The sequence below is a fragment of the Ischnura elegans genome, chromosome 1 (genome assembly GCF_921293095.1).
Source record: "Ischnura elegans chromosome 1, ioIscEleg1.1, whole genome shotgun sequence".
NCBI lineage: Eukaryota > Metazoa > Arthropoda > Insecta > Odonata > Coenagrionidae > Ischnura > Ischnura elegans.
The window spans coordinates 148,191,283-148,208,999 of NC_060246.1; the positions used below are offsets into that span (position 1 = coordinate 148,191,283).

General features: G+C 37.4%; 2 protein-coding genes across 4 annotated transcripts in view; one reads left to right on the plus strand and one right to left on the minus strand.

Moving 5' to 3' along the window:
- Window positions 1–3,275, plus strand: part of LOC124172008 (CDP-diacylglycerol--glycerol-3-phosphate 3-phosphatidyltransferase, mitochondrial) — a 15,837-nt gene extending 12,562 nt beyond the window's left edge. For both annotated transcript variants that reach the window (XM_046551416.1, XM_046551408.1), the window contains exon 9: window positions 2,070–3,275. In XM_046551416.1, coding sequence (XP_046407372.1) covers window positions 2,070–2,275 — 206 coding nt within the window. In that variant the 3' untranslated portion in view covers window positions 2,276–3,275. The remainder of the gene's footprint in view (window positions 1–2,069) is intronic.
- On the minus strand, window positions 2,660–17,683 carry LOC124171993 (DNA ligase 1-like). 2 transcript variants are annotated; one of them, XM_046551391.1, is made up of 5 exons: window positions 17,545–17,683; window positions 13,791–13,923; window positions 7,900–10,229; window positions 6,580–6,682; window positions 2,660–6,487 (listed from the first exon to the last, which is right to left on the minus strand). In XM_046551391.1, exons 2-5 carry the CDS (start codon window positions 13,921–13,923, stop codon window positions 4,701–4,703), a joined length of 4,353 nt encoding a protein of 1,450 aa, XP_046407347.1. In that variant the 5' UTR covers window positions 17,545–17,683; the 3' UTR covers window positions 2,660–4,700. The 2 variants fall into 2 exon arrangements, with proteins under 2 accessions (XP_046407347.1, XP_046407355.1); XM_046551399.1 differs by lacking the exons at window positions 13,791–13,923; window positions 17,545–17,683 and having other exon boundaries at window positions 7,900–8,116; window positions 8,290–8,391.
- Between the last annotated feature and the right edge of the window lie 34 nt (window positions 17,684–17,717).

Below are 17,717 nucleotides of genomic sequence, written 5' to 3' on the forward strand. Positions count from 1 at the left end.
GGTACCTGCTCCCGGATTCCGAGGTTAAATCCTAAACCCCGCAGCTTTGGGTCCCGAGACAAAGACGACGTAAACCCACGACCATCATATAAGGGGGAGAGCTAGAAAACGTATATTTACGGCTTTTGTTCTCCTGGCCAGGAAAATCTCACACGTAAATATACGGCTTTCGTCTCCTGGGTCAGGTAACGTCCACACTTATATATACGTCTTTTGTAGGGAAAAGGTTAAGTTAACGAAGGGTAAAATATAGATCAACCCAGTTAAAAGTTAATTAATTAATTTCCATTTCGAATAATTTAATAGCAAAATATATAGTGGATATAACATAGTTAAACAATTTATGTTTAACTTTTCTGTTTGCTGAAATAGATTTCTGCATTAATATAACTAACCAAAATAAAGTTTTAACCTCATGTTTAAATTAACTTTGAACCATAGCACAAATTACGAACAGATAACCGACCCGTAAATTGATCGCGAACCTGAGCCATCGCATCCTGTTCATCGAACGCAAATGTTCAAATGAACAGGAAATCAAAATGAACGCAAGATCCCAAATGAACAGCCAGAGGAAACAAATGGCCTCCAAAAAAAGAACGCCCTCCGAGGAATGAATACCCTCTGAAAAAAGAACACCCTCCAAGGAATGAATACCCCAAAATAAAGAATGGCCTACGAGAAAAGAATACCCTCCGCGAAATGTACGTCATGGAAGAAAGAACGGCCTCTGCAAAATGAATACTCTGAGAAAAAGAACGGCTAAAACAAACCTAATATTTTGAACACCCATTCGAAATATTAGGGCAATCGAACCGTTCAGCAGCTATCCTGTTCTTTTTCGTGGACAGAGGGAAATGGTAGAGAAAGAAGGGGAGGGGCTCGGTCGTCTATGGCACACTTCGGTGGCATTGGATTGTCTGCATCTTACCTGCCATCATACCCGCAACGCACTTGATGGAGTAAGCTGCAGTTCAAATACCTCTTGGTGAACATACCTGACGGACTGAATACGTGTGCAGTGCAGTCATGAACAGTTAACTGGGAGTTTTAGAGAACTGTTCATTTTATAACCGGTTCATAACAGTGAACATTTCGCTTAGGCAGTTCGGTTCTCTAATGTATTAGATTGATGGTGAGGTGAAGGGCAACTCAAATATTAACTTTCTTAAATAATCAAATAAACTTAGAGGGCTTTTCAGTCCCCCTAGCAATAAGTATTTTCACATTGACCCTGGCCAATAGGGTGGTTTCCTGTTGTTATTTCATTGCCTAAATCGAAAGATTATTACTCCTGGAGTACATATTTCACACTTTTAGATTTTTAAATGACGATGTCTGTTTTCGCGATTAAATGAAAAGTGAAAATTTTTAAGCGTGCGAAAAAGCGACGGCTAAGTATTAATGCTGGGTAAAGCCCGTGTGACGTGTGGCTGCTGCTGTGTGAGGCCACCTGGGTGCGAGGCTATGAACGCCGCTATGATGCAGGCTGCTTGCTGCCGAGCTCAGCGGTACCTTAGAGTTCCCTGCTAGCGGGTAGTGCTTGGCTTAAATCAGGATTACCCTATCAAACGATGGAAACTTTCTGGCCATAGGCAATTTTAATAGGTGATTATTAAGAGATTTTTTCCTGAGCTCTGTGCCTCATGCATGCATTGGTAATCTTAGACGTTGTAAAACTCCTATCTACTCGTATAGAATCTAGGTCCCTGTGACGCCACGTGGAGTGGTATCGCATGGGCACCAGTCTGGCCTTTTTCAAATGAGGTTAAAATTGATCATTACAATTCGTCTAAACTGGGATTTCTAAAAACGAGTAATTTCTACATTATGAATACACTAATTGTGGGTAATGAATCGCAATCAATGCCTTTCGTATTCTTTGATGGAGGAAACTACCCCATTGTTCTAATTTTTCCCTGAAGTAGCCAAGTAAAATCTAAACCCTCTTGAAATCATTACCAAACTCTAAAATCATGGCTACTCTAATTTATTATGCAAAGCTATGTATTTCATCTGGGTCGGTATATATAGTAATCAAGTTTCTGTCATTCCATTGCATTTTTCAGGCTATAGATCTGTTGAGAGGGACTTAGAAACTCAGATTGCTTTGATAACTCACAATAGTGGTCTTCAAAAAAGGCTAGCAGAAGAAAGGGACAGGCTGTACGCTAGAGCTCCAGAAAAAGTGTCTGAAGCAACTTTTTCACTCCCAGGACGATATGTACCATTTTGGGTTCGATGCTTTGTTTGGTTTTTTCGCTCCTACTTCTGATGCTATTTGAATAATTTGGCAAGCGTCTTTTATATGAATTTGATGTAAAGTTTTAATGTTTATGCTTTTACATGAGCGTAAAAGATTTTAGTGTTGTTGAGTTACCATCTACTTACTTTCTGTGAGAGTGTGAAAATTTCTGGGAATTATAATCACTTTGTCACTGTCTGGTAATTACACCATTTACATATTTTTGTTTACTTTACGGTTATCTACTATTTTTGATTTTCATTGTTGATGGCTGTCTATCCTGTTGATTGTTGATAAATTTGGGTTGTTACCTTCTTATTATGCTTTAAAAGCAGCCCATGTGGTGTAGGATGAGCATCCTTGAACTTGGATGTTAAAATTTTGTGGTGGAATAACAGCATTTTTCGTTAGTGCAAAATTTTATTCTTATTATATTGGTTATGTTTGGCTCACTTCCATATGTTCTTAATGCACGACCATATCACATTTGTTTTGAGAAGAAGTTGAAGAGCTTACAAATTTGCATTACTGATCTGCTGAAAATCATTTCTTTAAATTTTCACTGACTTTAAAATGACTTCAGGTACAGTGTATCAGTATTATATTTATACTACATTATTTCATGTTAGGTAAGTGTTTATCTAGTCCTTTTGGATGAGAAAAAATTAGTCCTCATTGGCTTGAGAACTATTTTGGTGAAATAAGGGCATGATTTTTACTTTATCTTGACTAAGTAACTCAGTTGATTAGGTTTTGTATGGAAGCTGACTAGATACATCCAATCTATCATTATTGAACTGCTCTCTGGTGCTATTTCAATCTCTGAGTTCAAATTTTCCTTTGATCAGAACTTATCATGCATACTCATTGAAACATTTGATTTTGCCTAGTTTTATATGGAAGGTCATGAAAATAATTTGCAGTTCAGCTTTTCTTCAAATAATACTGGGCTTCCTTGCTGATGTATAAACTTTTTACATTCTGTATTCCCTTGATGCACAAAAAATATAAATATATGTATATCTTTGGATTTATCAATTTTTTCTGCCACCTTAAGTAATAATTTTGAAGGTATGGTAATAAAGGAATAGTGGACAAGAAGTACCTAAACGGAAATATGCGAGTGGGTGTTCCGAAATGGTGTTTCTGGTAGCGGCTACTTTGCGGTGGTCCGCAAAGCTTAGTCTTCAAGTTTTTCACGCTTCCCGTATTTCAATGACTAATGTCTGGAGAACTAACTTTGCAAAATGCCAGGTCAATGTTCCCACTAGGAGCTGTGCCCCATTCAGCTTTTCCTTTTATCATTATTCCCTTTAAAATCATATGGCATATGCTACAATTTTGAGGGACTTCTTTTTCTCTTTGCTGGAGGCTCATGCTACAGGTTAGTTGTAAAAAGCTACGTAAGGAAGCTGAAAGGAAGGCAGTGGTGTGTAGGAGGGGGTCAAATGGCTCAAACCCTCCCAAATGTTTGCGAGATATGTACTTAAGCATAAACACTCCAAATAAACCACCCCTTAAATGTACCCCCTCATGTAAGCCCCACTCTCTCCTAGAAAATGTTTTTTTGTTGCTAGTTCTGGTACAATGGGGAGATTAATTATGTATTTTTGTTCTGACGAAATCTATTAGAATAGGTAAGTAAAATAAAAATAATTTTATTTTTTTATGTAATCTTTTAGTACATTGATTTCAAATTTTCTGCTTTAAACCTTTTTTCGGTCTCTTTTTTGTAATTAATCAAAGCAATTAAGGTTTCAAAATTTAGTTAAGACAGTCAGAAAAGGGAATTTCATTCAGTGAATACACTATTCCAGTGGAGAGGTTATGCATTGAAAACAGTCAAAGTTTATTTGAATTAAGTTCAAGGCATGTCTGCTACCCACTTGGAGCTTCATGGAGGTGGTTTCAGCAGAAATGGTTGATAAAATGAGTTTTATAAATTTGAGGAATCAATGTATTTCTGAGGATAAATTTTTTGAGATCATAGACGTGACACATACCTTAGAGGTTTCGGTTTTGTATGATATTTAATGTCTAAAAAATCCATTGGAAAGAGAGCTGTTGCATGAGCTCATGATGGAGAACAATTCCATAATGTGGGTAATTCAATCAATAGCTTGGACCATCACCGCCACAATCTTGCAAAGTACTCAAGTGTTGACAACTCGTTGATGCAAATTCTTCTTTTCAGAGGTGAGGTCCAATTTAAAATAAAAGATTTTTAATTGTGATCCAGCTTCCAAGATCGTAAAGACCGTAAAATAGACCATGGTATTCTGGCAGAAGTTGTTCTTGAGACTCATGTGCCTTAGTGTACGTAACATTCTCCTTCTTAATAGCTATTGTAATAACTCCTATGAGGATAAGGTCAATGAAATTCTCAACCAGGATAGCCTTAATCTATTAAATATAATTAATGAAATGCAGAGTTCCATAATTATTCTTTTTGAGTTCACAAGAATATTACTATCCAATCTCCGTTTTCATCTTGATAGATTCTCTCATCATCACCGTCATTTGGCTCTTTTGATATTTCAGGCTCTCTTGCTTCTCTGTCATTTATGTTACTTTCAGTAGTTGGGGGCTCAGTGGAGATGTTAGAGTCATTTTGGCTAATATGTGTGCTGCATTTCATAGCCAAAGTGTTGGTTTCTTTCTCTTTCCTTCGCTTCCTTTTCTTTTCTTTTCGCTTTGATTTTTTATCATCCTCAGTTTTTCCACATTTTTCTTTGGTGCTTAAAGTTTTTTCAAGTGCTTCTCTAAGCTCAAAAAAAGGTAAAAATTTATTTTTCAGCATACTACCTTCAACTGTAAGCAGTGCACTACTTTTTTCATTGGAACAGTTATTTTCCATTGCGGAAGTAAGTGGTTGTGTAGAAAGACCCGGCTCAGTATTACTTCCTGAATCAGCTAGGGAATTATTTGGCAGCCCTTCTGGTCTGTTTACAATTTCATGACTTATTGAGGAAAACCTATCTTGGGGCTCTGCTGGTACTTCTACTGAATTAACTGTTTCTTGCTGCTGTTTTCCTTGAGACTCATCTGTCTTAGGATACAGAACATTATTATCCTCAATACCTAGGTCTCCTGAGAGTGAACTATGATGCAGTAATTCTTCAGAGCTTATAGTATTTTCCTCATCTATGGATTCTAGTTTCCTATTAAGATTATTCATTTTGGCAGTAGTGGCTTCTTTTGACCCATCTGATTCAACATCTGGTAAAGTACTTGATATATCTAGTGAATTTTGCAACTTGGTATTTAGGTCAGGTGCCACTAGTGAAGTTATGTCATTGGTCTCAGTATTTTTCAGATCACCTTGTGCAACTCCTTCAGTGGAATTACCTTTGTCTCTCGTTTCTTCTGCTGAATCTTCATTTTTTTCCATTCCATTTTCCTTTGATGCAATGGAGGTTTTAAAATCATTCCTGGATAGACTCTCTTCACTGTTTTCATTGGGTACGCTTGGACGTGTTGATAAGGTTCTGTCATAATCATGAATTTCTTCACTAGGCCGTGTATTACTGGGAGTGATGGTTTCATGCGATACACGTGCCTCATTTCTATCTTGTGGTAGATATTCTTCATGTGATGAACTTTTTAAGTCAATAGACATGGACTCATTTTCTGTTGGATCTAAATGACTATCAGATTCACTCCCAGATTGCATTTTTACATTTTTCTCATCAAAAGAATCATGCTTGATACCTAAGATTTGTGATTCTGAGCCAGTTTCCTCCTGTGATTTCCGATCACCTTGATTAGCATCTTCCGTTAATACTTCCTCATCATTGTTTTCAAATGGAAGGTTATCATTTGTTATTGGCTCATTTTCCATAGTTTGCAAGTGATTAGCTTCTCCGTCCTGCTTCACATTTTCTTTTAAAGACCCTCTAGCATCGTAAGGGTTATTTTCTTTCTCCAAAGTGTCTAATGATTTTATGCTTTCTCGAGGTCCTTGTTCATCAAAAGAGGACTGATTAGTCGTATTTGCAGTATTTTTCTCTACATCAGTTAATTGGGAATGATCGCTATCATCTTCATCATCATCATCATCCATAAGGGCCTGTTGTACTATCACATCTTCTATTTTGAAAAAAAATGGAGTGGTCCAATTCTGTAATGAAGGGGTTTTCTGGTGATTTCCAAGTATAATTTTATGGCTTGGTTCAGCTTTTATATTCTGTGCCAGCCCATTCCATTTCACGTTAGCATTCTCTTTTGGTGCAGTAGTTACTTCTGAAAATGTGTAGGTGTTAAATTGAAAGCTTTGAATTACTGAGAATCAGTACATAAATACCTTGATGGTATCCTCAAGTATGGTAACATACCTGGGTAGAGGTTTGTAATTTGGTCCATTTTCTGCCAGTAGTTATTGTTCATTCCATAGTATTTTCCCTCTAAATTTGCTTCGTGGCGACATTTTCTTAAAACCTTTTATAGAGGAAAGCATAGATTTTTGCTTTATTCAAAACATGTCTAATTAAGATTACACATTTAAATCAGGTGTAATGTGGGTCGACTACAATCAACCTTAAGCACTTGAATTCAATAAGCTGTAGATATCTCTCCCTATTATGGCCTAATGTCAGAAAATCATTGGGTTTCAATTGAAAATTATGTGCTTTATGAACATGCGTAAATTCTCTCAATTCACAAGTTATCTCTGTAAAAAAAGGGTATTAATATATTATGGACGATTTATTTCATATTATTAACAATAAAGGAAATAAATGTTAAAGTTAAAAAGAAGAACTTTGTGCTTTCACATTAATATTTATTCACACATTTACGACCATGGTTTCAACGTTAGACGTCATCATCAGGTGAACTCTACAGAGATCCATCACATCCTTTTATACCAGGCTAGGAGGGGGAGGGAGGAAGGTAATTAGGTTGAACGGATTGGTTGACAGAGAAGAGGGAGGGGGAAAGAACTTGGTCATATGGTATGAAAGAAGTTAGGGGGAGGAGGCTCCCTTAGGTAGAGTATGTCAGGTGGAGGGAGGGTTCAGGCGAGAGAGAGAGAGAGAGAGAGGCGGAAGGGTTCATCATGCCATTAGCCCAGGATTATTATTATTATGGCGAACCAATCAGAGACCACCTAGGTGAAGGAGGAGGGTATACATATATATTATGGAACACAACTGACATCGGCATCATCAGCCCTGAAGATGTGAAGAAAGCCTCCTAATGAAACATTGGCCTAAAACCTGCAGACCCTAACCTGTTTGGAAATCTGAGAAGAATTCATTCATGGATTTTTAATGAGTACTTCATTGCATTAATCAAATCATGAAGCAGTTTATAAATAAAATAAGTAAAACAGGATTAACCTACCTCCAGCCTGGATGTTCATAGTTGTTCATGCTGACATGGTGATAAATATTTGGTTATTTTTAGGTAGATTGGCAAAAGTCAGATTTCAATCATCAACATAGAAGGAAAAAAAGTCTTTAAGCTTTTTATTGTTTTACTCCTTGAAAATATGTTGATCTTTGAAATCAATTGTGGTCTGCTAAAAACCTTGGAACAATACAAGGTATTTTATTGGTTTTTAATATGGCTAAAAAGGAAACTACTTCATAGTGAAAATGTCACTGCCTGAGTTAAGGTATTTTATACTAGTATAATGATGCTTATTAACTCACCATATCATTCCTTATTTCTTTTTTCCGTTGAACTGTGGGTGCAAAGGCTCTCTTCCATGATAGATTCTTTTTATATGCATAGTTTCTTGTTTGGATAGGACACCTGTAAATTTCTTTTTCAGATTTTGAGCTACTAGGATCACCCTTGATGCTGTTTTGATTTTGTTGTACTCTATTGAATCGTGTATCTGTTGCTGAAAAGTTTTTTGATTTTTCCCTGAAAGAAAGAGGAATCTGAAATTGATGCTCCATATTGTTCTTATATTCATTTCTTAAGATCGATTTCCTTTTCTTCACATATGAATGTGGAAATATATTTCCTTTGTATTCAGAATCTCTGCTCTTAATTTCTGGTGACAACTCCTCATCATGTGAAGGTTCAATTCTCACCATTGAGGGAGCATTCACATTTATTTTCTGATATTTCGTGTGTTGAGTAGGCTCTGACATTAATTCCTTTGTGTTCATTATTTTGTCTTCAGTGGCACTTTTAGTTGCATATTTGCTGATATATTTTTGTATATTTGCAGGTAAAAATGATAATTGGGGATCTAATATTTTCTCTAAATTAAATGGAGGCCCCTCTTTTTCAATATCACCATTGCATTTGATACCATCTCCTGCCTGCCTTTTTATTTCCACTACACTTTCAATTGAAGACAGTTCATATTCATCTTTCATGAATGAGTTCTTTCCATCACAAGACCTCCTTTGTGCATCGCTTTGATGTAGTTTTGATTTTTGTAATGGTGGGGAAATTTCCTTGGTCATCTCATAATTTTCGAATTCAGAGTTATTACCTCGAGGTACAAATGGCGATGCTGTAGGAAATTTGATATTACTCAAAGTGTTTATTTCTCTTGATTTTACTTGGTCTTCCATTTGGTCATTCTTCAAGACTTGGGGTGCCCTATTTTCAAACAATGGAGCTGCTCTGCAGTTATTTTTCAAATAAAATTCATACCTCTCAGAGCCATCACCTTTAGGTTCATTTTCTATCACATCTTTATCAACCTGCTTCATTTTATTTTCTTCCAGCAAAGAGGTGTCAGAAATTGAGCTTAAAAGGACATTTATCCTCCTTTCTAGCTCCTCACATGACTCATCACCACTTGAAACACTGTCACTATATTGCTCATCTGTTTGCAATTCTTGCTGTGGAGGATATATGCTTTCATATTTGGAGATAATTCCCTGATTAGCTGCCTTCATTCCAGTGGAGGTTATGGTTCTCTCTTGCATAATTTTCTTTTCTGCTGGTTTCAATTGCAAATTGTGATTTACAATTTCCTTTTGAATAGAACATGAATGAATTTCTTTCATCAAGTCATTAACATCTTGGGAAAGTGAGTACGGTACTGGTGTCTTTGGATTATCATTGATATTCGTTTGAAAAATTGCTTCCCTTGATGGAGGAATTGAAGTTGCTTTTGGCACTGAGGGAAAATCAGTATCTAGAGAGTAATAAGATCTTTGATTCAGGGAATCATGAGATCCTCTCACAGCCCCTATAGTTGGGTTAATGTTTGGTAGATTAGCTATGTGATGAAAACAGCTTCTATTCACATCTGCTTTTCCTTTTTCCTCCTCCTGTGAAATTTTATTGAATTTTGGATAACTTGAGTTGTTGTGAGCATGGAAGACCATTTGCTCTTTTGAAAATTTTGTATCAGCCCTAGAGTAAGAAGTAGAATCGGGTATTTGAATATTCGAACTTTTTCCAGATGCACCAATCCCTTCTTCAAGATATCCATTTGTGTTTTTATTCAGTGCATCTCCATTTTCTCCTGTCGCACCATAAAAATCCAACAATTTGGTGGAGACATTTGGACTATTGATCTTAATTTTACTTTTAATATCAAGTTTATGAAGCTGTGATTGACCATGATATTTGATTTGTTCTATAGAAGGTGTATCTCTTGAGTCATTGGCTGCTCCTAATCCCGTATTTTGTCCAAAAATACTACTACTATTACTGGCCATGTTTACTTTAATTCCAGAAACTTCATTAACTTTTACTTTAGTTTCTGGTCTAGCATCAGAAAGAGGTGACAGAGGCTCTTTGTTATTTTCATGTCGATGAGAGGCTGTGAAGGTGTTTTCTTTTTCTACTTTTCCCTTTGGTAATGGTGGTTTAAGGTGGCCAGCCTTTGATGAATTATTGATTTCAGTGAGTCTTTCCATCTTACTCACTGCTCCTGTCATTTTGAATCTGTCAGATGCTGATATGATTACTGATTCCCTGCTGATATTGGCCTCCCATTTTTCCTTATCATTGAATTTCTTGGTCATCCATTTCTCTTTATCTATTTTACCTCCATGAGATGATTCTGAAATTATATGAAGTTTTTTAGTTTCAAGGAATTAAAGGCTGACCTCACTGAAAAGCATGATAGTCACTTTTAAATTTAGCGTGTTGTATGTACATAAAAATATAAATAATAATAATATTCATTAACTTCATCGGGATAATACATCCATGAGTTTCGTCAAGATAATGTAGGATAATATACAAACAGATAATAAAATACAATACACACGAGCTATTCACTGTAGGAGTATTGGGGGGAGTAGGAGTGTGTATGTTGTTTCTAAAGCTTGTGTATGATTGTGTAGGTTGGTTTTGACAGAGATAAGATGAGGGTTGTTTCGAACAAACATGGCACAGGTAAGGAGATTGAGGGGAGAGTTAAGATGCAGGAACTTACAAAAAGTGGTCTGCCTGGGGTGCTGATGGGGACTCTATAGATAGCTATAACAGCTTTCTTCTGGAGAGAAAAGGTTCTTGATAAAAGAGAGGTATTTCCCCGAAACAAAATGGCGTAAGATAAATGAGAGTGTACTTTGGCAGAGTACAGAGCTTTGAGTGTATTTGCGGATAGAACGGGGGCAAGCTTAAAGCTTCCTCATCATAAAAAGACCTATAGAAAGTTTTTTGTTCACTTCAGAAACATGGGAAGACCAGTCAAGTGTATCTGAGAGGTGAATGCCTAGGTATTTTATTGATGTCGAAAAGGTGAACAGATGATCGTTGGGTAAATCTTCAGCTTGGTCAGAGTTCTTAATATGGAAACGTATGTAACAAGTTTTGGCTTCATTTAATGCAATATTGTTCAGGTGACACCATTCCAAAATCTCCTGAGTTGTAGTTTTGGCATATTCTGTTAGATCTAAAGTACGGCTTGCAGTCAACAGATTAGCATCATCTGCATACATAACTGTGTGACTCCGGGTGAACGGCTGAGGAAGATCATTAATAAAAATAAGAAACAAAAGTGGGCCAAGTATCGACACTTGTGGGACACCTACTTTTACTTTCAGTGAGCTAGAGATGGTTTTCACCGTCCCAGCTGTGGAGTGATGTGCATAAGTAAGGAGATGGAGTTAAACCTTTTTTGAAGGACCTAGAGTGTACATTTTTATATTTATTTTCACCCTTAATTCATATACTATGTACTACATTCATCTGTTTTATTATTCACTATCAATTACTTGTCCATATTTTTCTTTGGTTTTTCATCCCTGCATTTTCAATCAACAATCTCAAATACTTGATGTAATTTTTTGATTCAGAAAACAAGGAAATATTTCACATGCCACCAAAATGCAAATCTTAAATTTTACATGCAGCAAAGCTGCTGATTTATCAGCATAGCCCAGTTGAGTTGCCATTTTGTGGTCCCCCTTATTGTCCAACTAGTTTCACCCACATACACTTGGTCGTAAGTGGTGCATTTCAATCGAAAAAAAAATGTATATTCCCTCCGTTTATATTTTGTTTCCTTCTTTCGTGTTTAGATACCAACCCTTGTTTGTGAGCATATGTGGCTTAAAGAGGTACATATTTTGTCTGATGCCTCGTCAATATTGTGGATATTTTAAAGATGACTCCTCTGATGTATAGCAGGAAGGCTTTTATCTGCTCCCCAGTCTTTTCTTCTTTTGGAGGTCTTGATTCTTGTAGGGCAGGGATCAGAATTATTTCAGTAAGACTATAAGGTTGGTGTTTACATTGATATGGCCCAGGTTAGAGGTTCCCAACCCCGTTCCTATACAACATCTACACATTCCCCAAAAGCCTTACCCCCACCCTCTTGGTACTACCAGAGATACGGATGTTACGGTTGTGGGGTTATATTGTATGGCCTTTTTATCCATTACACTCCTCCAATGAGAACTATATTGATGTAAATTTTAGGTTGAGCCATTTTGAGCACATGCTATCAACACAAGCATAGTATTCATTTTTCCCAAGCATTAGAGCATTAACTGCTTTTGATCCCTTGTTCATCATAAGGAGAACTTTTTTCTTCCAAGATTTCAGTAGGTATATGTGTATTCTTCATGTCTGGCAGAGGGTCCTACTCCTGTAAAACCCTCTTTATATTCCCCTTAACATAGATATATATCTGTATTTTCATGATATATTTATGTGAGTAAATGATTTAAGAACTATATCCATGCACAACACTCTTCATACATATCCAAAGTGTTCATATGACTGACATATGCAGATCTAGGGGGGGGGGGGGAGCATGCACCCCCCAGATGCCTAAAAAATATGCAAGATTTGTAATACGGCCCCATTATCATTGCATTCATTTTGTATTAAGGGATATCCTTGTGCCCCCCATAGAACAAAATCCTAATTCGGCCTTGCATGTGCCTCCCCCAGAAAGAAATCCTGGATCCGCCCCTGATGACTGATAAACTTTACATCTGCCAGTGAGCTTTTATGAGAGCCCGGACACCCTTGGATGGCTTCGCTGATGGGGGAGAGGTAGTACTGAGAGAGAGAGGAGGAGCAATAAAAACATAATTTATGAGAGATGCACGTGTCTATAGTCTATTCACTTTACATCTGCCAGTGAGCTTTCATGAGACCCCGGACACCCTCAGATGGCTTCACTGATGGGGGAGAGGTAGTACTGAGAGAGAGAGGAGGAGCGAACATAATGTTGCCAAATGTACATAGCCGCCCTACTTGGTCAATGAAAACGTGTGAGTCATAGGTGGCCACAGGTATTTTGGCCCCTGCACCGAGACAATATACCTACTCATTTGGAAGGCATTGGGGATAATCCTTTCACCGAAGCTCATGACATTGTCAACTACCGCGCTGAATGAGGCACCATTGGTGGAAGGCATACTTACAGCCAGGCCACCGGGAGTTGTCCGATGACACTTTGACAAAAAGTCATGGTAAAGTTCTGGTCCTGACACTAAGTCCGGGTAAAGAAAAGGGTTTCGCAAAGAAAGGAGCCAGAAAGGACGATGAGCGTGAAGGACCCAAAGGAAAAAATCTTTGTTTTGGCGTTTCGAAGAAAGGGCTTGTTTTGGTGGCTCAGGCTTGTTTCAGTGCTCATATGCATGTGACAACATTGTATGACTAGACAAGGGTGTGAGATGTGTTTGGGGGACAGCGATTGGCTGCAAACCGTGCTGGAGCAGAGTTCTCCCCCCTCATTTTGAACTTCCATCGGACAACTCTCGCCGGCTGGACTGTCGTCACATACAAGGAGAACATGTGAGGTTTGGCAACAGTGCTCCATGAGCAGATTCACGATGATTACTTGGCGGAGGTCTGAGAGCGACTCACTGAGGCCACACCTACTGTTTGCTGATTGGCAAAGGCAAAGTCACATGCCGAGAACCTTTCCCTTCCCTCATCTCCACTTGCTTCGGCCACACCAGCTCACCCACAGAGATAAAATGAACAGAGCATAACTGAAGCATAGGTTACCTACCCTCCCTCTAAGAATTTTACAGCTATTCATCATTAAATGTGTACAAATGTCAATATATAACCTAATTTTTGTGTTGGACTGGTAATTCAAGCCTATGTCACAATATATGAAAATCTCTACAGCTACAACATAGGATCAGCTTGCCTCTGCTGTTGCATCCAATTTGAGATTTAATAATAAATCCAGGAAGTGAAATTTCTTCTTGAAGGAGTCCATGTTCAGACGTCTCTGATGAATCCAAAGAATCGATACTGACAGAGGATTTTCTATATGTCATCTGAAATATTTTTTTTCCTTATTAAAGAACAGCATATTTTAAAATAAGGCACATTATTTTTATACTTATGAATTAATGAATAATATTATATATTATTAATTTATTGTTGTACTCTACAACATCTTTTCCAAAACAATAGTTGAAAATTATCCCAATTATTCTACAACACAAGTTTACACCTATGACCATGTTCTAGGTACTGATTTTCCAGATCCCTATCAAGAGATGGCAGATCTCAGGGAAAAAGGGATGGTATTTGCTTGAATACCATAATTATGGTAAAGTAAAACTTCCGATATAAAATTGTTTTGTCAAGGGTCAATTATCCCTTCGCCTCGTCTATGGCTGTGACTTTGTCCCAATGGTCTTATGGATTCATTCCCAATGTGTTTCTAAAGTACCTTTGGTCAGGTCCCTAATCTTTGCAATCGCAATACATAATCGCAAGGAAAAAAGTTACATCAAGTCCATTATTGTGGTGACTGAATCAGTGCGCAAGAAGATATTGGATGAGGAACAGCCTTACAATCCGAGGGAAGCACTGATGTGACTCATAAGAATCAGCTGTTCAAGCTTTGCACTAATTATTTTGCTTTTAATTAGAATGCAGGATAAGACATCTCCCTATATGCTGCAATGAAAAGCTTGAGGACTTGCTCAAGGAAAAGCTTGAGGAAAATAAGGACTATGGCTCTAAACACCAAGAATAGGAATGAGATGACTGATTTAAGTTCACTACGTAAAGGTTTGCACATTTGACCAAGTTCCCTTAAGACATTCCAATCATGTTGGGTTTTGCTAACCAAGGACAAGGCAAAGATTTCTGATGAATTGATTGCATGGCTTTCCGTGAATGAGAGGAACTTCAGGAAGAGAGCAAATAGAAAGATTTTCACTCTGGAGGCCACTTTGGTCTAACAAGATTTGCAGAAGAGGCTAAAATTCCTTTAGTTTTGGAACTAAAACTTAAAAAAGAAGACATCTCCATTATTACCAGTGAAGAAGTCATTGAGTGAATCTATATATATAAAAGAAAGTCGAAAATCGTGTTAGTTAGAACACTTATAACTCAAGAACGGCTGCACCGATTTTAGTGACATTAGGCTCTTTGGATTCGTCTCAGCCCCGGATAACAAATAGGGCATTAAAAAATAGGAAAAAATCACAAAAAAATTCAACTTTATCTTAGAGATATGTTTTTAGGAGTTGATTGTTAAGACGGTCCAAAAAATAAGATTTTTTTCGTTTTTACTGATGTATTGACTGATCTTTTTAACAATATTTAAAAAATTTAAATGTTCAAACATGTTAAAAATATTAAAGTAATATTAAAATAGTATTAAAATAATTGAATTAGAAGTAAGCTCAGCTCGAATTGAGTTAGTTTTCAACAAACACATAACTACCGTGTGTGTAACGAAATCTCCAAGCAATTGTTGATTATCAGTAATGTCCGTGTACTCTGCATGAACTCAAATCTTTTTACTTTGTAATAAACGAAGACGAAGCAAACAACTATCTATCTTAATATTTAAAATCCTTGGACGCACCTGGCTTACCACGGCACGATTCACAGCCAAAGGTAGGCTCTGTGTTCATGATCTTTCGAAACCTAAACCAACCAAAACTATCCAACGGAACGTGTTTGGTTACTTAAAAAACTGATAATGAAAGTGATTCACGCCACTATACTCAAAGGAAAATTCAAAGATGAGGAAGATCTCAATCCGAAGATTCCATGATCCCAACTTTTATGCCCTTTTGAGCTTAAAAGTATTCAATTTCCAATTTGTGTTGCATTCGTGATAACGATTAAAAAATTGCATGGTCAGTCTTTCAGTTTTTGTTCTCATGTGTCAGTGAAAACCCATGATTTTCTCATGGTAAATAATATGTGGTATGTTTACGAGTCGGTAAACCATCCGCTGTATTTCTTCCTTCGCTTCAAGGGCGCAGCTAGGAATTAAAGATAGGCGCAGCTAATACTGGCAGGTCTGTAGGGTATGGAAAACTCGCCAAGGTAAGCGAGAGGTGTGGGGGCCCTCCCCAGACATTTTTTAGGATAAAAGGTTCAAAATGGTAGGTTTTGCGGCTGTGTGAACAGTTAAATATTTTGTGACTCATCCGTCCCCCTAATATTAATAACCAAATGTTTTATAAAAAGATTCTCTAAGCTTTTGGGGGGTTTTAACCCCCAAAAACCCCCCTCGCTGCGACCCTGCTTCGCTTCGCTATTTTTATTTAACTTCATTCGCTTTATCTTGCGCCTGATAACAAAACAAAAACTGTTGTTTATCAGAAGGCGCTTGACGCAAGACATTAAACCCGAATGTGTAGGGCACACCACATGCAGCATGTTTACGCAGTGCATTTTTTCCTAACAGAGATACTATAACTGGCGCGCCTAAAGTCATTTGATACGAATGCTGCTTCATAGGGGCTTTTCTTACACTATTTTGAGCATCAGTCAAGCGTCGGTCTAGCATTGCGTTAACCTGCCCCGTGAACGAGCCAAGTTTACGCTACCTAAAAACATTTTTTTACGGTTAATAACACAAATAGCCAACGACTGAATGCGTATAATTTTTGTTTCATCAATATTTTCTCATTTAATTTATAATAAATCAAATATGATTAAAACGATACAGCCGCTCTTTATTTATAAATGGTGCAACTAAACTATAAGTTCATTGAATGTTAGGCGGTCGAAGTTCGCCGGGTCAGCTAGTTTAAATGTAAAGTAAAGGAGAAAAACCTCCAATCCTTCTCAAGTGAGTGGCTATGCCTTATCATAAAAATCAGGGAGGGGGTGCTCAAATGAGGAGGGGCACTCAATGGAGAGGTGCCTATAACGTAACTTTGGGTAAATCCGGCCCTGAGGTGCACAAGATCCATCAACGTTGCCACCACAGGTTGATGCAGTGGGAAAAGGGATGATTAGGATTTTATGAACGGAGAATGACAAAAATCCACATTTGGAATCAAGAGAAGTTTGATGCATTCCACATAGTGCAAGGAATCTGTCTCCCCAGAAATGAGCAACAAAAAACCATGCAGTTCCAATTCTAATCAGCTTAGAAGCAATTTCTGGATTTTTATTTTTTTATTAATTAAAAGTGACCCTTATCTCAATTCCTTAAGGAAGAAGACGGTCGGAAAATTCTGAAGGAGCACTGGCAGTGAGTGCATTTTTGAGATAATAATAATATTTAAAAGTGGTGAAGGGAGAAGCTATATACTCCAAATGCTAGGGAGAAGGCCGCCTAACTTGACCAATTTAGGATTGTGACTACAGGTATAAGTAGATCATTCACGAGGCATTCAATGAAGAAGGAAATGCTTTGTGAGCCATACATTTAATCACACGACCAAAAGCGCTGACAGAAACCGACGTTCACGATTATTAGATGATTGATTTTACATTTTCTCCATTTATGTCCCAGAGGTCTATTCAACAAATACGCTCGATTCGGCCGTTATTTGAACGAGTTTGATAGTATCACTACGAACCGATGCGCGAAAACTATTTATATTTTTTTCGAAAATATCGACCTGCGTCTATTAGTAAAATCACAAATCAATGTGTAAGTAACTTATAAGACAGGCCACTTTGAGACTCACCTGTCAAGTTTAATTTGCTACAATCAGAACTGGGATTAACTCTTCATTTTTTATTTTTGATGGATGCCAGTTTACAAAATATCCACGGGATTAATTTTACTCAGAAATTAGAAGAAGAACCTCTGGAACTTAAAGATTATTAACTTGAAACGACGGGAATTTTGATAGGCACT

Excerpts from the sequence above, each read along its gene's own strand:
- LOC124171993 (XM_046551391.1), bottom strand. The coding sequence starts at position 13,923 with ATGACATATAGAAAATCCTCTGTCAGTATCGATTCTTTGGATTCATCA. Across the intron at positions 10,230-13,790 it reads AATTGGATGCAACAGCAGAG|AATCATCTCATGGAGGTAAA; the intron begins GCAAGCTGATCC and ends ATATAATTTCAG. Across the intron at positions 6,683-7,899 it reads AAGAAATAAGGAATGATATG|GTTTTAAGAAAATGTCGCCA; the intron begins GTGAGTTAATAA and ends CCTCTATAAAAG.